The 22,269-nt window shown below is 33.4% G+C and overlaps 1 protein-coding gene across 16 annotated transcripts in view; it reads right to left on the bottom strand.

The window, feature by feature from the left end:
- Positions 1 to 22,269, bottom strand: part of ush1c (Usher syndrome 1C) — a 60,770-nt gene that overhangs the window by 32,664 nt on the left and 5,837 nt on the right. For all 16 annotated transcript variants that reach the window (XM_073942153.1, XM_009298038.5, XM_068217396.2 and 13 more), the window contains exons 3-11: positions 18,826 to 18,969; positions 14,821 to 14,959; positions 11,416 to 11,524; positions 6,656 to 6,680; positions 6,485 to 6,542; positions 5,513 to 5,616; positions 1,894 to 1,978; positions 1,732 to 1,791; positions 1,595 to 1,651 (exon numbers count right to left, since the gene is read on the bottom strand). In XM_073942153.1, the coding sequence (XP_073798254.1) occupies positions 1,595 to 1,651; positions 1,732 to 1,791; positions 1,894 to 1,978; positions 5,513 to 5,616; positions 6,485 to 6,542; positions 6,656 to 6,680; positions 11,416 to 11,524; positions 14,821 to 14,959; positions 18,826 to 18,969 (781 nt within the window). The remainder of the gene's footprint in view (positions 1 to 1,594; positions 1,652 to 1,731; positions 1,792 to 1,893; positions 1,979 to 5,512; positions 5,617 to 6,484; positions 6,543 to 6,655; positions 6,681 to 11,415; positions 11,525 to 14,820; positions 14,960 to 18,825; positions 18,970 to 22,269) is intronic.

The raw sequence follows: 22,269 nt of genomic DNA, 5'->3' as shown, positions 1-22,269 counted from the left end.
GACATTCCAAAGCAAATCACTTGAACACCCACAACATTGTAAACAATTGGTTGTTGTCATATTGGAAGACTTGAAGATACATTGTAAATTACTTTAGAAGAGCAGCTTGATCAAATACGGCATTATTCAGTGGATGATAATAAGTAAGTTATTGCGTCAGATTGCGTCTTTTAGAAACATTCGATGCCTTCAAGTTTCCGTCAAGATTTCAGTCATTATTCTAATGCTTAGGTAACAAAATTTAGGAAACAGTGGTTGTCTAATTTCACTGGTGGTTTCAAATAATAACTTTAACCATAAGCAAACAGTTTTTGGAAAATTTGACATTTCCCCATTTAAAGAGATTCAAGCAGCATCTTAAATATGGCCACCGAGTGAAATGACTTGCCATAAAGGCGTTTTATATTATTTTTTCACACATAACAGTATTTAAAATCCTATTTAAAAGCAAAATAGCTTATGATTATGTCAATACATTAGTATAATTTGTCATATGTAAATTGCATATGTAAATATTCATAAATTAAGAGTTCAACTCCTAATTTAACACTAATTAATGTTTTTTTATTAGTTATGCTTTTAAATTGCATTATAGGATGTTGATCATTCCTCTGAACAATTTTGATGTTAAACAATTTTGACTTTTATTGACATTTTACAATTGTTTGAAGTGATATATTGTCTGGATTGGTGTTGTAAAGTACAGCGCACAAACCTGATAATAAACTGCCTGGTTATTCAGTTAATAGATGGACTTAATTCTTCACGTATTATTTATTATACAATATTTTGTTTCAAAAGATTGGAATTGTAATAACAGTCCATGGTCTCCGCTACATTCACTCTTCCATTGCAGGGCACCACACCAAAACTCACCACGCCACCTCTTTTTAAATTTATATCTTCTTGTTCAAAACAATCAGTGTTTTTTTTTTTTTTTTCATAGTGGGTTATAATTTCACCAAAACATATTAAAAGGTAATTGAATTGTGCTTATTTGGGAGTGCACAGGAAAATCTGTATTTAAGCAGTGTATATTTCAGTGGGCGTGTAACTTTTGTGCACGAACAGAGGAAATTGGCGTGCAAGCAAAGAGATTTGGATGCTCGTATTACAAAAATGTGACCACAACTTGTAATACTGTGCTCACGACATTTGTCATTAAAATAACGCCAAAGGTAGTAGGTAGTAGTCTGTGTAAAAGGCCTGCTTGCCACAGCTGGAAAAAAAATCCTAGAAGAAACACTGTAGTCACTTTGTTAACCTGCATGGTTCAGTTTTCAATATCAAAAGTCAACAATGCAGAGATAAAGGTCCAATCACACAATTTAAAACCGCAAATAAATGAAAGAAAATAACAGAGTCAATCACAAAAATACAAAGTGCAATAATTAAAATCTTTTTACAGTGCAGTTACATAAAGGCAAACTTAACAATACCAAAAAACATATGTACTGTTTACTATGCTTGTCTTCTGCTGTCAATAAAAAACAGCTTCACTCTGAGCATATGGATTTCCTTTGAGCACAGCCCCTCTGAGAGAGGTAAATCCTTGTGGTGAGTGTTCGAGATGTTGCAAAAATGTATTACTTACAGCCCCAGTGAGTACGGTGATGGTTAGACTCCTGCTGCTCTTTAACACCCGCACTGCCTGAAAGCGTGGAAACCTTTAGTTAAAATATGCAGGGAGATTCTTAAGTGATTGTTTGACATTTTCAGTGAGATACTTACCTCTTGATGACTCAGGTTGGTGAATTCCACCCCATTGACCTCCACAATCTGGTCGCCAACCTATAAACCACACAACCGAAAAGACATTAGTAGGTTACTAGACTAAAATCAAATAGTAATGGTGTACTAAAAGGGTTTAATCTATGAATTAATAGAAATGACCTGTAAGCCCACTTCAGCTGAGAGTGAACCCGGCTTCACATTGCTCACGTAGATGCCTGGTTTCTTTGTTGGTCCACTTGATATGCTGTATAACAGAGTATTAAAGAATGTTAAGAAAAACATATATAGTTTTATGTGTAGATTGGATATCTCAAAAAATACAATTATAAAGGTGTTAGGAGAGCTGACACTAAGGGCCTACTCACACTATGCCATCCGTACCGTGCCCAGGCCCGTTTCCCGGATCGTTTGAGAAGTGTGAGTGCGCTGAATCGGGCTCAAGCACGGTTCACTTGGCCGGCCCTGGCCCGGTTGGAAGAGGTGTGCCTGAGCGCGGTTCACTTGGGCTTTGGCGCGGTACGCTTGTGTGTGAGTGCAAAACGCGCCAAACCCCGAAACTGAAAGCGAGACGTGACTTTTAAGTGGCTGTTTCATATGGATTTATTAATCATTCTTACTGTTCAGTGAACGCAAACTGCCGTAGTTTATTAAAGACGAGAACTCCTCACAGCACGAAAGCTGCGCGCCTTCAGCAGACCTCCTCATTCCTGCAGCACGAGGGCTTTATGATTGTTTATGAGCGCCAAAAGTGGCGGATCTGTCTGGTGAATAATCTGACTGCGTGTCCCCGCATCCCTAAGGACCGTTTGGCAAAATATTTGACTGCATGTCAATGCATAACAAACGACTGAAAGGATATAACTAGAGAAATCTCCACTGTGCTACTGGGTGAGAGCGTATGGCAAGCCGTTTTAGCATTTAAACCTTGTTCTGACTATCCATATAGAGATATCTCTAATTATATTTTGACTAGTCATAATTATAATTCGACTAGTCAGAATGACAATTAGAGATATTTGCAATTACAATTGTACTAGTACGAAATCAGATTGGAGATATCTGCAAATATATTATGACTAGTCATATTCCTCCATTGAAAAAATTTGCCGATATCTCTAAATGATTTTTGACTAGTCACAATTGTAATTAGAGATATCTCTAAATGAATTTTGACTAGTCAAAAATCCAATTCAAAATATCTACAACTGTAATTCGACTATTAGTAAATTAATTAGAGATATCTTCAAATATATTTGTAAATATCTCTAAATATGACAAATTAAATATATCTCCAAATGTATTATGACTAGTAAAAACGCAGTTAGAGATATCTCTAATTACAATTGTTACTAGTCAAAATTCATTTGGAGATATCTCTAATTACAATTGTGACTAGTCAAAACTCATTTAGAGATATCTCTAATTACAATTGTGACTAGTCAAAACTCATTTAAAGATATCTCTAATTACAATTATGACTAGTCAAAACTCATTTAGAGATATCTGCAAATATTTTTCAATGGAAGTCAATGGAGGAATATGACTAGTCATAATATATTTGCAGATATCTCCAATCTGATTTCGTACTAGTACAATTGTAATTGCAGATATCTCTAATTGTCATTCTGACTAGTCAAATTATAATTATGACTAGTCAAAATATAATTAGAGATATCTCTAAATATATTTATGGAGTCAGAACAAAGATTTAAATGCTAAAAAGGCTTGCCATAGAGAGCGCTTCTCACTGAACAGAGCAGCAGCGATGACGTGAGCGTGTCGAGGCCCGATATGGTGTGAGCGCGGGCCGTCGGGGGAGACGGGAGGGGGGACAAGCGTGCTTTGGCCCGGTTCGAGGCAACTGTACCTAGTACCTGTACGACCTAAGGGCCTACTCACACTATGCTATCCGTACCGTGCCCAGGCCCATTTCCCGGATCGTTTGAGAAGTGTGAGTGCGCTGAATTGGGCTCAGGCAAGGTTCACTTGGCCGGCCCTGGTCCAGTTGGAAGAGGTGGGCCTGAGTGCGGTTCACTTGGGCTTTGGCACGGTACGCTTGTGTGATTGCAAAACGCGCCAAAGCCCGAAACTGAAAGCGAGACATGACTTTTAAGGGGCTGTTTCATATGGATTATTAATCAATCTTACTTTTCAGTGAAAGCAAACTGCCGTAGTTTATTAAAGATGCACCTTCAGCAAACCTCCTCATTCCTGCAGCACGAGGGCTTTATGATTGTTTATGAGCGTCAAAAGTTGCTGATCTGTTCGGCCAAATATCTGATTGCATGTGTGATACTAAGTACCACTCCTGGTAATTGGAAACATTGGAATACATATTTGTAAAATTTATTTATTTATTTTTTATTCCAGGTTCTGTTGCAATGTCCCTGCAATTTAGCTTACCAATCTTGAGCCAATTGTAATGGTTTGTTGTGGACCAATTTGGAATTTCCCCAACCAGTGCAGAGCCCTGGGGACCAGAGTGAGTGCTCCAACTTGTTGTTCTATCATATACAGCAAAATCCTATGGGTAAAATTTACTCTAACCGACTCTAACTATAACCAACTTTATTCACAACCTTAGATGAAATCAGCTGCAATATAATACATTGAATCTCTCAAAATCTCAGCAGAGGATCTTTAAGCAACTTCACAAACAGCAGCTTTACTTATTATCAGCCTGTTTGGTAATAGAGACCAAATACTCTCTGAACTGAGGAAATTTTACTCTGAGGATTTTGCTGTGTACCGTGTTCATACTGTACCTTCTGTAGTAAACAGTTAAGAAAAAAAAAAAAATTTGTTTTTTACTGGAATGCTTTTAAATGTGAACATTACTGTACTGTAAACAGTTCTCAACTAAGAAATCCAATGTCAAAATGGTGGATTGCATGTTCTGCGGACAAACACCTGTAAAACTGTAACATAAACGTCTTGTTTTTGTAATGTCAACAATAGCCAGGACTTTGAAACCTAATTTAATGGACTGCATGCACCTTGTGAAGTGAAAACAAGTGTTATTCTTAGACAGAATAATTACATTGTGAGTCAGATTTCCAGTGTTTTGGTAAAGTTAGAGTGTGCAGAGGAAGATGTGCTCTATTTTGAAATGAATAGTTAATATAATGTAATTTTATGAAGAAAATTATTAATTTGGCCAATTGTGTTTTGTAGATGTGGGTCTCTGTTAAGAGTTTCGAAAATGTATCTGAAGTATGGGTAAGCGCTTGTTAGCGATTAAAAAAAATCTATGAAAAAATTAATATATTGTTTTGGTAATCTTCAGTCAAAGTCTTATCATTTGCTTCTGCATTTGGAATGCCGGTTCTTAAGCCACAATTTTCTTAACCATGCCCCTTTAAGCATCAAGTTATTTATTTCTATATCATTACAAGTTTCTAAAAAGAAAGTCACATCTTCTACTCAATATTCAGTTTCAGTTGGAAGTACATCAATATATTGAAAAAAAACCTCTTCTGTGGTTACATTGTGTACTAAGACAAAAAGAAATAAAAAGTTGTTGTTTTCTTGGCCAATGTGGCACAATGATATTTTGCAGCCTAAAAATTGTAGCAACAGGATAAGAGTTAAGCTTTAAATAGGAATCTTTTTTACATTTTTAGGTGAGATGCTAATGGTCTAATCTGATTTAATGTCTATGCTAAGCTAATCTAAACTAAAGACAAAAGAAGGAAAGGTGAGTTTTAAGGGATAAATTAATTACTTTAATCTGACTTTAAATATTTTTTTCAGTGTTATTTATCAGTCTCTCCCTTACCTGATTCCCATGCCTTTGGTGCCCACCAAACTAAGGAACACTTTCTTTTCCTTAATTTCATTCCCTCCAATTGAAGCCAAGCCAGCAATACTGTTACTCTTCTCCTGGGAGGAAACCATAGAACATGTAAACATGTAACAAAGCCAGTCGTATGTTGACAGTTTTTTTTTTTTTTTTGGGATTAGCCAAAAATACACTGAATGAAACAAAATAATCTATTTTTATTTTATGATGTACATTTGGTTAATGATCAACAAAATATAATTTCTGATTAGAACTATGCATTGCAAAGAAGGAAATTGGACAAATTTTCGGAGATTTTCTCAATATTTGGATTTTTCAAACCCTCAGATTACACATCCAAAAAGTTTTATTTTAATCAAATATTGTCATATCTTAACAAACCATACATCAATAAAAAGTGACCCAGTAAACTGACTAGTTCTGTAATCCAGGGTCACATTCTTGAAACAAGATGTTAATGTGTTCTTCCAAATTTATACACCACACTTAGAAAACAGAAAACAAATTGGTGACACACATGATGCAGGCCCATAGAATGTAATATGTCCCCAAAATAGCCATTCAAGACATTGGGGCATAGATGTCCCTTTATTTTTTACATTTTTTATTATCATTCTGTAGTTTTTGTCATGAAATTTTTATATCATGTGATATATCACATATTCAACAAACACAACATCACATAAGTTATATATTTCTGTGTTCTAAATAGCAGATTTGTCCTAAATGCAAATGTGATATTGATTTTATAAAACAGTTTAAAAAATATGTTAACACTGGAATAATTTTCTGTTCATTAACTCACCCTTTTTCTTTCAAAACCAAAAACAGAAAAAAAGCCAATAAGATGTTTTTCTATTTTTTGATTACCTTCATAATGTGGAGGTCTTACACATGTTCATATTAAATATATTTACCGGGTTAAAATACGAAAGAAAAATCTCTTACCCCTGACTCCGAAACAAACTGATCCACAAACTGCCACTTCAGAGGCTCATCGGAGGAGCTAATTAACACAATAATTAAAATAATGCAAAAACATTATCAGTGGAAATAAATTCAAACATGAGTGTTAGAATCAATTAATTCAAGATAAAATGGAAGATTGCACCAAATTACCTCTTGACAGGAATCATTCCCACATCTGCGGAGAAAGAGTCACAATGGGAATACATTAATCAATAAATAGTGAATAAATAATATGTCTAGCTAAAGGCAACCCTGATAATGAACTCCTCTGAAGGAAAACATGTTACTTCAATAACTGTTGAGCTGTTAAATCTATCGCAGTTCAGCGGCGACTGAATTACTGTTACTGAGAGTTAAATCAGTTAATTAACCCCATTGAAAAAAGAGGCAAATATTATTTTGTTTCCTAAATAATAAAGTCAGCTTGGAGATTGGAAGCTCTTCCACCAATAGTGCAGTTGTGCTCTGGGCAACCAGAGGTCAAATCCCAGTTCAGGGACCTTTCTTGATCGTCTTTCCAGGGCCGTTTGTAGACTTTGTTTTTGGTCCCCCAAGGCAAGATTTGTATCATTCGCCCTCCCCCTTTTCAAAAAAATTATATATATATATATATATATATATATATATATATATATATATATATATATATATATATATATATATATATATACACATATATATATATATATATATATATATATATATATATATATATATATACATATATATATATATATATATATATATATATATATATATATATACATATATATATATATATATATATATATATATATATATATATATATATATATATATATATATATATATATATATATATATATATATATATATATAACAATACATTTACTATAGTATTTTTCCATGACATAGTAGCCAAAAATGTTTTCAGTGATACTTCCTTTATGAATTAAGACATAATATATATAATATATATATATATATATATATATATATATATATATATATATATATATATATATATATATATATATATATATATATATGATAATATATATTTATAACTTCATAATATATATATATATATATATATATATATATATATATATATATATATATATATATATATATATATATATATATATATATATATATATATATATATACAGTTGAAGTCAGAATTATTAGCCCCCCTAAATTATTAGAACCCCAGTTTATTTTTCCCCCTATTTCTGTTCAACAGAGAGTAGATTTCTTCAACACATTTCTAAACATAATAGTTTTAATAACTCATATCTAATAACTGATTTGTTTTATCTTTGCCATGATGACAGTAAATAATATTTTACTAGATATTTTTGAAGACTCTTTTATACAGTTTAAAGTGACTTTAAAGGCTTAACTAGGTTAATTAGGTTAACTAGGCAGGTTAGGGTTATTAGGCAAGTTATTGTATAACGATGGTTTGTTCTGTAGACTATCAAAAAAAAAAGTTAGCTTAAAGGGGCTAATAATTTTGTCCTTAAAATGGTGTTTAAAAAAATAATAACTGCTTTTATTTTAGCCGAAATAAAACAAATAAGAGTTTCTCCAGAAGAAAAAACATTATCAGACATGCTGTGAAAATGTCCTTGCTCTGTTAAATATAATGTGGGAAATATTTAAAAAAGCAACAAAAATTCAAAGGGGGGCTAATAATTCTGACTTCAACTGTATATATATAAAATTCATGAAGTATCACAAAATCTGAAAACATTTCTGGCTACTATGTCATGGAAAAAAAACGAAACTATAGTAAGTTTATTGTAAATTCCAACTTAATCTCACAAGGAAACATACTTTGTTTATGTATTGTCACAATAGTGGCTAATTTGTACGAATTCATAAAAGTTTTTAAGGCGTGCACCCAAATCCCACCTCTAATCCTACCCCTAACTTGGGATGAGCAAATCCAACGCTATCTCACAGCAATTTGTAACTGACAAAACATAAAACAGGTACATTTCCTTGTGAGATCAGGCTAAAATATCACAATTCATATTAAACATATATGTACGAGATTGTTTAAATTAATAAAAAAATAACCAATGAAACAAAAAGTTGCAAATTGTAAATCGTTTTTGAACCATACTACAAAAACGTGAATGATTGTGCTTTGACAATTTTATAGTTGAGGGTGCCATTTTTATTTTTGCACCAGTTTGTATCTGTTTATTCATAATGAGGGAGTTAAGGTAAGCTTTTGTTTTTTATAGCTTTTCTAATATAAGTTATTTTCCAGGCATTAAAGAATTCTGGCCCAGATTGGGCATAAAGCTGTCACAGCAGGCGTTCATCAGGCACTGGCATAAAGCATGTGGGCCAAACATGGCCCTGGTTTGGTGGAGGTCGCACCATCTTTAAGGCGGCACACAGGACATGGGCCAGATATCAAATGTATAATTTAGCCCAGATTCTAAAAATTTAAATGTGGGCCACGTATAGGTTTGGCGTATCATGACCCACTTTTAAAATACATTTAATTTATTTTTGAGTTTAGAAAAGATTTCACCAATCAGTTTGCACTGAGAAAAAGCACCTCCATAGCACGCCTAAAGCGAAATGCTTCATGGGTTTATCAAACTCATTGCAGTTGTGGCACACCAACATTACTGGCCAAGTTCAGGCCCAGTTATGGGTTGTTAACCTGGCTGAGACTTGGCCCAGATATGGTCCATGTTTGGCCATTGTATAGTAGCCAGACTTGCTCCAGTCATGTACGGTAATTCACTGATCAAAAACTGATTGTGTAGGCCAAATCGGGCAAGAGAAATGTTGTTATTTTGGTTTATCCTTCTAAAGACCTATTGCTTCCTATGTTTATTAATTAATGAGAACAAAAAAATTTAATATTTAAGTTTACTCTAACGGTTGTTTCACCATTTGTGTTTATTATTTAACATTCGTCTAATTCATTAGTACGAACTTGGTCACTTGGTGATTTCCAAAAATCTCGTATCTGTTATTAAACTAGAATTACCATATTTTATCCATAACCTAGAAAAGATAAAAAAAATTTTTTAAATGATAATATATTTAATATATACTTAGTATTCAATAGTTGCATAAAAAACAACATGCAAATAAAAAGCTATCAGCCTTTCATTCTTTTTTTCATTGGAGTGTGACCCCTGGGGTTATTATGCTAGATTTACATCGCAGCAGATTGATTTTAGAACACAATCTTTAACTTTGACACCCATATGGCACTCATATACATTTAAAATAAAGGCCATGACTGAACATGGAGGATGATCTTCAACTGGCGATCTCCAAAACTATACCAAGAATGTGCTGTAAACACTGTGCCCACCATTCTCATTAGGTGATGTTTATATTAAACTACACAAACGAATGATGACAATAAAAATGATATGGTTGTTAGACTGCACTTTTTGTGTTGTCCATGTTGTGTTTATATAGTTCCTATTGGCTCACCATTGTGTGCAATGTATGTTTTTAACCATCTCTGAGCAGAGTTGGGGTCGTGAGCCATTGGAGTTGTTATTTTGGGGCTCGTGGGCTGAAAAGATTGGAGTTTAGATTGGGAACCCCTGGTCTAGACTATATAGGTAATTTACTATAGTGTGGATTAAGAACACTATATTATGTACTATGCATTACTATAGTATTTTTATGTCATCCCATTCCTAAGGGTGACCAGGGGTTGTCTCTTCTAAATATGATTTTAACAAAACAAACTGCATATAGCATATACAGCGACGAGATGATCCCAAGGTTTCCATATCCTGGACCAGGCTGTATCCTGAGCAGCTACTGTGGAGTCATGGAGAAGTGGAGAGCATGAGACCTCTGCGAGTCTTCGCTGAGGTCCAGGTTCCAGCCTCTGGTGCCTTGACTGCAGCTCTGACCAGACGTTTGGCCAGTGGAGAAATGGTCATGCCCAACTGAGCCTGGTTTCTCTTGAGGTTTGTTTATTCTTAACTTTCGCCAATTGGTGAAGTTTTTTCCTCGCCGCTGTCACCACTGGCTTGCATGGTTCGTGATCTATAGAGCTGCACATCGATGGATTGCTCTTAAGTGTTTGGACCCTCAGAAGTGATTGATAAACTGCACTGAACTGAGATAAACTAAACTTTAACTCTAAAAACTGAACTACACTGTTTTAATTTACTATGATCTTCTATGTCACAGGTGTCAAACTCAGTTCCAAAAGGGCTGCAAGGGGTGCTCTGCACAGTTTAGTTCCAACCCTAATTAAACACACCTGATCAAACTAATTGAGTCCTTCAGGCTTGTTTGAAACCTACAGGTCAGTGTGTTGGAGCAGGGTTGGAACTAAACTGTGCAGGGCTTCGGCCCTCTAGGAATTGAGTTTGACACCCCTGTTCTATGTGAAGCTGCTTTGACACAATCTACATTTTAAAAGCGCTATACAAATTAAGGTGAATTGAATTAATTATTATAAGTAATAATATGATACTTTAAATAATGTAAGATTATAACGCAAACAAGACAAAAATGCATTTAAAGTTAAAAAAAATCCTCATAAAGTTAACGTGAACAAAATATCTGTGGAACTTCAGCAGGCTATTTTCACTTTTTATTTATGAATTGATCATTGCTCTTCAATAGAGATAATACAATGTATTTTTTACAAACGCGCTTTGGTGTTTAGTTGTCGAATTATATAGGTTCATAAAAAGCACAACTATAGCTTAATTATTTGTCTGTCGTCGTGTTTATCACCAGGGAGATGAAAAAAACTGGAGTGGCTTTTTGTTTACTTTCGATGGGTCGCTCATCGGCACCCCCTGCAGCCAATAAACGGCACTTTATGTAAGACAGTACCGCTCAGTAAAATAGAAAGACTGACAAAAAAAATCAAGTCAACTATACAGGTGACAATATGAAAATAAGCATCTTACGGCGGACTTTCAAAGACACAGTCTTCTTGGTCTTGATGAGGTTGATGACCTCCTCGTGAATGCAGGAAGAGATGGAGTAGCCGTTGATGCGCACAATCTCATCACCGACCTAAATAATACACAGAAAACCAATTTTTAGAATGGTAATTAAATAAATAGTAAACAAAAAAATTGCAGAGTGAGATACATAATGGCTAATGCATACGGTTTAAAACTTTCTTTCTTTTCTTTCGATAAAAGTATGCACGATTCAGTATGTGTGTAACATGAATGAAATATGTACTGGGTTGCAGCTGGAAGGGCATCCGTTGTGTAAAACATATGTTGGATAAGTTGGCTGTTCATTCAGCCAACAAAGGGACTAAGCCGAAAGAAAATGAGGAAAATGAGGAAGTGCATGGATTATATGCACGCATGGAATATATCCAGTATTGTGGCACTGTAATAATATTAAAGTGTCTATCAGATTCTCTAGATACTTTTAACTACTGTTTTATGCATGCTATAAATCTGAGAATAACTAGTCTGCTATCATACAGTTTTATATCTTCTACAGTATAGAAGTAGACATGTTTGGATGCAAGGTTTGCCATCACAAAATGCTACACTTGAGCTGAATTTGAATGCTGCATGTGCATGGGGGTCAGCAAGAAGACAGAAAGAATTTGACAATGAGAAGGCTTTTTGCTCCACCTAGCGGTTATAAAATGCACTGGTCTAACAGATTTAAAGGGATAGTTCATCCAAAAACAAAAATTACCTCAACATGTTTTTTCTCTCATGTGGTTTTAAACCATTATGAGAACACAAAATAAATTTAGGGGAAAAAACAAAAATCTACTTCCATGGTAGGACAATTAAAAAAATCCCAAGAAAGTCAAAATGCTTTTTTCTTCTTCATCTTTTGTGTTGAACAGAAGAAAGAAATTCATAAATTGATTAAATTATCAATCATTATAAAGCATACTGTATCAAAATTGATTTAAATATGTATAAATTAACAACATGTACATGACCAAAATTGTACACGATCTTAAGCGAACTGCAAGTAATATTTCATAGTTTTTGATCCAATAAATCTAAGTTGAGTATATCAGTCATATCCACATCATAACTGTCAAGAAAGTTAAACTAAAAAAAAGTCAAAAACCAATAGGGAAAATAAGTTAAAATTTTTTATGTTCAAGACATCTAACATATTATTCAGCACATCAATAGATAGCTTTTAGCAAATTTATGTGTATATATGTGTGTATATATATATATATATATATATATATATATATATATATATATATATATATATATATATATATATATATATATATATATATATATATATATATATACAATATATCGTGTACAATATACATATATATATGTACTGTGCACCTTTGAATGGATCTAGTGGACACAGCTCCTAACGAATCGACGCTGTTTATCAGCCTTCCTAAAGTACATAAACACAGCTACTCTCTCAATGAAATCCATGTTAGCCATTTAGCAATGAAACTAGAGTTGCTTCAGTTGAAGACAGACGCCCTGCTCCTGACACGAATCTGCATCTATTGTGAAGTGAATTTGACAAGAGAATGAAGCGAGTAAACTCAAAATGTTTACGCGTCTTTTTATGCATGAATAGCACGACTTGTTTGTGAGTTCCGAGACTGGTTTGAACACAGCATAAGTAAAATCATAAAAACTGTTTATTTCCATGTTAAGCGTTCAATAGGATTATCACCCATTCTATATTTATAAAAAAAATTATGTCTAATTCATAAATATTGTACAAAGTTAAGAAAAATATGGTTCAAAACACTTCTTAAATCATTTATGGGCCATTCTTTATCTACGGGCCCTTTTAGTCTTGTGAAGTTGAGTAAAAAAAAAAACTTGTTCCAAATTAACGCAGCATAGCCTCATAAGTTTAAACGATTTGTCTAGTTTTAGGATCTGTAACAAGGCAAACTTAAATGAGAAGAGAAACATTTTTCGATCGTGAACTGAACAAATCTCAATTCCACCACATCTCAATATACAGCTTTTATTTCAAAATAAAATCAATTATGGCAGTCAAACAGTGTCTAAAATCATATCTGTATCTAGTTTACCCAATCTTTATAATACAATCTACCACAATATATATAATAATTATACATTTGTCAATGAAATTAATTAGTTGTATGCTGAATTGTACACCTGTCACACTCTAAAATGTAATATTTATTTGGTTAAGAGCTTCTCAGAAAATAAATAAACTGAATTTATATATTAAATAGAGCATAAATTTATACATTGTAAATACACTTTTAATGTGTGATGAGAACCTTTTAAATATTTTTTGATATTTTGATGGAAATGACAGTGGTGGAAATGATATTTCAACTGTTTATTGTGAAAAATGAAAAATAGCTTCATCAATTAGCTTTGAATTGATAGTAGCCTTTCATGTATACAAAAAAACTTTTATTAACCATTATTTTGTTTGTTTTTTTTTTTAAACATAATTGAGGGTACAACATGTTTGGAAATGACAAAGAATAAATGTATTTCCTTATCAAGCAATGTTTACCTTGATTTTCCTTCAAGTTATGTTGATGAAAATTTTAATTCCCTCCATCTTGAACATGTTCTCAGATGTTACTATTCATTTTCATAGAAACCTAAATAATCATCATCAATAATTTATCAATGGACTCTGGATGTCATCTGGTGGTTGTGTTTGGTACAGCACCCAAAAAAAAACATCACTAAAAGTTTTTTTTTTTTTTTTTTTTAATATTTACTTTAAATTAGAATACAATTTGTTCAGAATTGTGGCTTTATGGTCTAGCATTTGTAGAGTAAACACATAATTTGTTTAAAATATGAAAGCATCATTTTGAAAATAACTATATAAAATTTACTTGGATGTCACTTTCTTGATTTAACTGTTTGATCTTTTTACATATCAACAACTTAACAAGGGTCTTCTTTACAATAAGATTAATCATGCACCAGAACATTATTTACTGATTTACTGATTTATGCACAAAAAGTGAAGCCAGCATTTAAGGGTTTAAACATTTTTTTTTAAATAAATCATATAGCCTTTTTGTAATGTTTTATAAGGGTTGAAATAAAAAGTGTAATGTTACTGATATATTTCTTTTATTTAAAAATGTGTCTAAAGGTTGAATAAACTGTTCCATTGACACAAATTGTATTTGCTACATTAAAGTAATAACAACGGCTGCCTAAACAGACATCCTGAAGTTTTTCCAGATTTTTTGAGAATGGTCTGGCTATAGACCGGGTGCAGATGCATGCATTGCTTTTAATGTGTACACCTAACCCCACCACTAACAGTGACATCACTAGCTGTATTCAGTACATGTGTCTGAGACTGCATTATGGTTTTCTTACCTGCAGGCCGACATTTCCAGCCTGTCCATCTTTGACTATCTGCGATATAAAGAGGCCAGAGCCAAACTCCAGTCCTCCTCGAACACTCAAACCCAGACCCTCGGGGTGTGTGCGATCCAGACGAACTTCCTTCAACTTCCTGCTCAAAACAAAGGATGATGAAACAGTGGCATATAAAAATTAGCAAAACTTTGAACACAATAAAATCATATTAAGTTAAAAATAGCATGTTTTACAAATTTTAATAATACTAATTAGGGCTGTTCAATGCTGGGAAAAACGCAATGTTGTTGTTGAGTGTAGCGATAACGATATTTATTAGAAAATAACTAACTTTTTAAAAATGCAATTTTATCAGCAATTTTTAAAAATCTTTTATTTATGTAATAATCATACTAAAATAAAAAGATACTACATATTTTTCTGAACCAATTAAAGCTAAAAAATGTAAAACATTTAGTTTTTTAAACACCCTGGTTGACTGAAAACCTTGGTGGAAAATCTGATTGTATTTCTCTTGTAATTCCTCTCTTGTATTTTGCTATTAGTATTTATTTTGAGGGGTCTAGGTTGCTATTGGAGAGGTGGTGATGAAGATAGTAAAGCCCAAATGCTTGGCACATAAAAATAGCTTCATTTATTGCACTTCTCCATGGATATTGCATGTACTATTATCCCAATAAGAATGATTTTTTAACACATTGTGCAGCTGTAATACTAAACGATTGGGCATGAGCCCTTAGTTTCAGTGAAAAGACCTCTGAATCACTTTATTTTTTATTTTTGAGAGCATCTTCACTTTACAGCATATTGCCAAACATGGTCCATATTTGAACAGATGTCTCATGCAGTTGTTGCTTAGTAACGCATAGTAAACAATCTGTGTCTACTGTTATCCAAAATAAAAGTCCCACAGACAGAGTAAGTTAAATATAAACTTAAAAATAACTAAGGGTGGAAAATGACCATTGCTTTCTCACGATAGCCCCTTTCACACATATAGACTTTTCCAGAAAATTACAAGCAATTTTCTGGAAAGGGATCATGTGTGAACAGGCCTTTTTTGAAAATAGTGGTAAATTCGTTCCGGCAATTCTCTTGAAAGAGAAGTTGTAATATTAACGGTAATTTTCCGGAATGCTTTTCGGAAAATTTCCGGTCAGATCGCGTTTACGTTTAGACCGCATTGATTTGGGACTTCTACTGCGGCCAATCAGACATATTCATGTCCAAGTTGTTTTTAAAATTAATGCCTTTGAATCTTTCTCCAGAAACATTTAGCTGGTAACATTTCTATGATCCTTCTGAGTGCAAACTGTGGAAAAAATGATCAATAAATGTGTAAACAAAGCTGTTTTCAGCTAAGTTAAGCACCTCTGCCTAAGTTGTTTGGTCTATCTCTGGGACAAAAACGGGTACATGAATGCTAAAATTTAAAACAAAAGCTAAACCATCCACCATTACCTGCCTTTAGAGCTCATTTATGGTTAATGATGTCAGAATTTGCCATTAAAAACATTCCAGAACATTCTAGCCTGTGTGAACAGAACAAACTAAAATTTACCGGTAAAGTTATTCCAGAAATTCTCTGGATATTTACTGGTATCACAGTGTGAAAGTGGCTAATTAAACATTTTGTTAATCAAACACAGCCTAAGGCTGGCATAATAATGATCCCAGAGCAATATATCAGTCTGTGATATGGCTAGTGATATCCTGATGCTCATCAGATCCGGATGATGTAGAACTTGATCTAAAGTACACACAAATGACGAGGGCATGCCTGTTAGTCCCGAAACAGTCTGTTTTGTGTTTTGACTGGCCCTTTGTCCACCAGGGTTTTACACTCATGGAATTTACACAAGAACGAAGAAATAATGGTGTCTGAGGTATGCCCATTGACATATACAAATCTCCTATTATTTGACTATGCCTAGGTATACCTAGATTTACTTTATATGGCAGCTTTAAATATTGACTTGAATTAACTTCTTTAAAGAGCCCATATTATGGGTTTTTGAAAATTCCCCTCCATGTAGTGTGTAACACAGCTCTAAGTGAAGTGGAGTATCCAGCTAAGGCTTAAATCTGTAAGAGTACAGTGTTTAAAACTGTTGATTTACCTATAAAAGAGTCGACTCATAGTGCTTCAAACGAGTCGCCTTGATACGGATTCATTAGGTGTTTCGCCATGACGTACGAACGAAACCAAGTTATTCACGTGCACGCGCAAACCCGGGAGATTTCAAACCTGAGGCCCCGCCCTCTGACGCAGAAACCGAGACACACACACACACACACACACACACCCACAAACACACACACACACAAACATGCCGGTCGATTGAAGTCACACTGCAGATGGATATATTGAGTCTCTACCCAAAGATGAAACCTCAGCATTATAGCCAAGCAGTTGGAAACTACTGGAAACTTCTGGAAGCTACATGCTACAAAGAGTACTTCATCAGCGTTTGTTAAAGGAAGGATCAGTAACTTACTGATAGACGTCAGGATGGGTTTCTTCCTCCATTTCTCAAGTGTAAGTACGTGCGATTAAAGTTGCCTCGTTGACTCTAGCTTGCAAATGTATTTAGTTGTGATTTGTTACTTGTAACCGCGTGTACTGTATGAGGTTAACTGGCTATATTCTCTTATCGTTTGCAAAGTCACGTTAAAAACGCGACGCGTGCTGCGTTAACGGAGCTCCGTGGACGGGGAGTAACGTTAGTGTGTGTGTCTGTGTGTGCGTGCGCGCGCTGTCGTCCGGAGGTGTGTGTGTTTGTGTGTGTGTGTGTGTGTGTGTGTGTGTGTGTGTGTGTGTGTGTGTGCGCGCGCGCGCGTTGTCGTCCGGAGCAGGGTTAAGTGCGTATGTGTGTGTGTGTGTGTGTGTGTGAGTGTGTGTGTGTGTGTGTGTGTGTGTGTGTGTCTGTGAAAAGAGCAGAGTGAGAAGCTAGGAGATCTCCTCAACTGTTTTTGGAGTTTTTGTTCAATAAAATAGTCAGTCGTCTGTATTTTCAAGTCCATAGTCTGTATTTACATTGACCCACTGGCAGCTAAAATCCACGCCTACACTATCTAGCGTGTATGAACTGTGATTACTTTTATATTGCTGATTAGCTGTTTGGCATTTCATTCTCTGACTGAAGGCAGTCGACCAATCGCAACAGACTGTCATCGGTCCAATCAGCGCAGATTAGCTTCGCGCTAAGGAGGGGTTTGGGAACAAATGAATCCCTGAACGATTCATACAGGAGTCGCTGGGATAATTAGGTAAAAATAAATGCAGATTATAAGACCATGAAAGTGTTTTTTGACCTTGCATGCATATTAAACTGTTGTTGGAGACCCTTACAACCAAGATATGACCCTATTTCATGTATAATATGGGCTCTTTAAATCCTAATAAGAGCCAATAATGATTTAGGAGTAAATGTATATAAATGTATATAAATATATATTCTAGTGCACGTTTACTTGTAGGTTTCAATAAAAGTTTTATAAGAGAGACCCCTGATCCCTGTGTGGAGAACTGGCTGCAATCAAACACCTTGTACAATCTCATCAAATTATTACAATTAATAGTACAATATAATAGAAACGTAAACTAATATATCTTACTGACACATGACACCAAAATAAATAACCCATTTAAAACCATATTGTAGTTAGTGAAAATACTTCTTATATTCTCTGAAGAAAATACAGCGAAAGAAAACAGAATCCAGTTCTTTGTGGCCTTATTAGCGCTCTGCAGAGACGCTTGAGTAAACCCAGTGCTCATAACAGCGTTCCTTTACCTCGTCCGACCGAGCACGAGAGAAAACAATGATTCTATTCGGAGATGAAAGCAGTGGCTGTCATTCCAGCCTCCTCTAATTTCCGCTGCCCTCGTTCTCTATGTCTTTCACAGCTATTCATGCAGAGAAACATTTCCACTGTTCTCAGCAGCATCAGATCCCATTAATCTGTTTTATTCTACGAGTAATTTGTTTGCTTTCTCACCTGGATCTCTTGGGCGTGAGCTGGTCATACTGCACTTGGTGCTTCAGAGGAATCAAGGGTCTGATGGCATCAAACAAAGGAAGGCGTTTGGGCTCATTTATTACCAGCTTCAGGTCACCAACAAGGACAGGCAGGTCCATGGATCTAAAGGAGGAGCAGTAGAAGGATTAAAAAAAGGATTGGATAGAATAGATTGGAACAATTCGAATGGCTCATCCATGTTCAAAACATTGATTGAATATAAAATAGAATTAGTGAACTAAACTAAAATCAAGAAAACATGCTAAATGACAGTGTTAATCTTTTTACCTCCAGTTTATATTATTGTAAGTCAATATATCAAGTTGAAGACAAAATTATTAGTCCTCATGTGAATTTCTTTTTCAAATATTTCCCAAATAATGTTTAACAGAGAAAATTATTTCTCACAGTATTTCTTATAATATTTTTTTTCTATTGGAAAAGTCTTATTTGTTTTATTTTGGCTAGAATGAAAAGCTTTTTTTAAACCATTTTAAGGTCAATATTATTAGCCACAATAAGCAATTAAAAAAAAAAAAAGTTGTTAGAAAAGAGTTATTAAAATATTATGTTTAGAAATGTGTCTGTTAAACAGAAAATTAAACAAAGAGGCTAATAATTCAGGGGACCTAATAATTCTGATCTCATTTGTTTATAATATATGATAAATGAGTATATCCTCTTTGAAAAGACTATATATTTGGTGCATTTAAAAAGTTGGATTAAACAAAATAATAGTGTGGTCGCCTAACATCTTCAAAAATATAAATATATAAGATAATAATATTTCTAATGAGGTGTTTTAAAAAAGTAAAACTACAACATTTAAAATACATTTGATATATTTTATGGCTCTCTTGATTTTGCAAATGATTTTCTCTTTTTAAAAATGTTTTTTTTTTTTAAATGTCTTTTTTAAAAAAATCACACCAAAATTCATCCCGCCACGGCTACATTAAAGCTTCTCATTCAAAACATTCAGTCGCTGTTGTTTTTTTAATAGCTGGTTATAATTGCAGCAAAACGTATTAAAATATAAGTTAACTTTAACAGCACTATCTTTTCTGTAATCGTAGTAGTGAAATTTTCTGAACAGCAGAGGAAATCGGAGCGCAAGCAGAGAGATTTGCATGCATGATAAAGAGACTAAGCTAAAAAGAAAAAGAATAAATAAAAAATTTTAATATAAAAATAAAAACCCATGATATATATGAACTGCATATGCCATGATATAAAATCACTCCTTATTTATGTGGATTAAAAGAAAACTGTGATATTATGTTCCAATATTTTGTAGTCAAATAGACAGGTTGTTGTGGAAAAATGACACTTTATACCCACATAAACTAAGCTGCTCTATGAATCATTGATTTTTCACTCCTTACTCAGATATCAGAGACAAAGGGACATGAGAGAATGGCTGCCCCTGAATGCATGGTGGACAGCGGAAACAATCTGAACCAAGTTAGTTTTCCATTGGATTCAGCCTCTCATTTCTGTCCTGCGGAGCAGTGGAGGGTCCATTTACACACAAGGTCACAAATAAAGATTTAAGAGAAAGCATTCAGGATCTCAATTATAGCACACAGACAAACGGACACTGAATACTTTTGTCATTTTGAATGCTATTTACTTTTGATCAACAGATTACCAGGACTATTGTGGAAGAACTACATTATTTATCAACATCTAAACCTTTCCGATAGACGCTATTCCTTTTCAGAGCCTACTTTTTTAGCTAGTTTACAATATTGCTATTTTCCTTTAGTTCAGCTTGATGTGCTAAATAACTAATAATAAGTTACTTCACACACAAAATTCACAGAATAAAAACAGAAGAAAAAACAAAACAAAATACAAGATAAATAAATACAAGACAATAAATACAAAATAAAAGGAATACTTAAACAACAGCTAAATAATGCTAACATTAATGTAATGTTCAGGATTTAATGGGTCATCAATGGTATACAGTTGCCATGGTATTCTAGGTGGTCGCTAGGGTGTTCTATATTATTGCTCTTAATTTTGAGCAATATTGTAACTTTGAGCCTGCAAGCATTTTGTCAAGACCCAGTATTCTTTAATATCCTGTGATTGGCAACAGAGAAATTAATGACAAAATAAATTAATTTGCATAATATTGAGCCTGTTAACAACAACAAAACATTTCACAATAAATATAATAAAAAGCATAATCCCACAAATATAACAATGACAACAATAATAAATAATGTTATTATGATAATATGTTTTTATTTTTACATTATTGTTATTATTATTATTTTATTATTATTATTATAATTATTATTATTATTATTATTATTATTATTATTATTATTATTATTATTATTATTATTATTATTATTATTATTATTCATGTTAACAGTGAAAAACCAAACATTATTATTGTTACCAGTAAATAGTTAATAATAATAATATATAAATAAATTATATTGAACAAGTATTTAAAATAATAATACTATTTATTAATATTATTATTATTATTCATGTAAATACTGCAAAACATTACTATTGTGACCAATAAATTATTTAATAATAATAATAATAATAATAATAATAATAATAATAATAATAATTTATTATAATGAGCAACTTTTTAAAAAATCATTATTATTATTATTATTGTTGTTGTTGTTGTTGTTGTTGTTTGTTGTTGTTGTTGTTGTTGTTGTAAATAGCGCAAAACCAAACATGTGCCCACTTTATATTGTCGCTTTTACCTTTGAACTTGCATGAAAACTAGATGTGTAAGTAGTATGTCACTACAGTGTATGTACACACTGGTACATAGTATTGACTTGTGTAATACTGATGTAACTACACACATGTAACAACACACTGAATAGTATGTGTAAGTTCTAATGTGTAACAGGACTTTGGTAACAACACTAATAAAGTACACATCTGTAACAAAAATTACATAAGTGCATTGTGTAACAATAAAATGTACTTACAGGTGTTTTCCCACTTCCACACCTGACCATGTGTTTATGAAAACTATATTAGAAAAAGATTGGCAGAACTAAGGCTGAATTAGAAGGTTTCACCTTGTGATACCAGTGTAATTTCAGGGTAAATCCTCAGGAACTGTCCACTCAATATAAAGCGTAAAATGGTCACAAATTACTGTGTAATTTATAAAACCTAAACCTTTGTGCAACTGTTTAATAACAGCAAATTTCTGCCAAAAAGTATAAAATAGAGAAATATACAAATGCCTTATGTTTATATGTTGTTTAAAGGTAAATTGTAGAATCACCTCAGTAATTCACATTAAAGGGGTTTTACCAAGTTTACCAAAGCTTACAAAGCTCACATACTATTGTGTTGTTACATGTGTGTAGTTACACCAGTATTACACAAGTAAATACTATGTACCAGTGTGTACATACACTGTAG

The sequence above is a fragment of the Danio rerio genome, chromosome 25 (assembly GCF_049306965.1).
Source record: "Danio rerio strain Tuebingen ecotype United States chromosome 25, GRCz12tu, whole genome shotgun sequence".
Classification (NCBI taxonomy): Eukaryota; Metazoa; Chordata; class Actinopteri; order Cypriniformes; family Danionidae; genus Danio; species Danio rerio.
The sequence above is the reverse complement of the archived record's forward strand: the minus strand, read 5'-3'. Positions and strand labels throughout refer to the sequence as shown.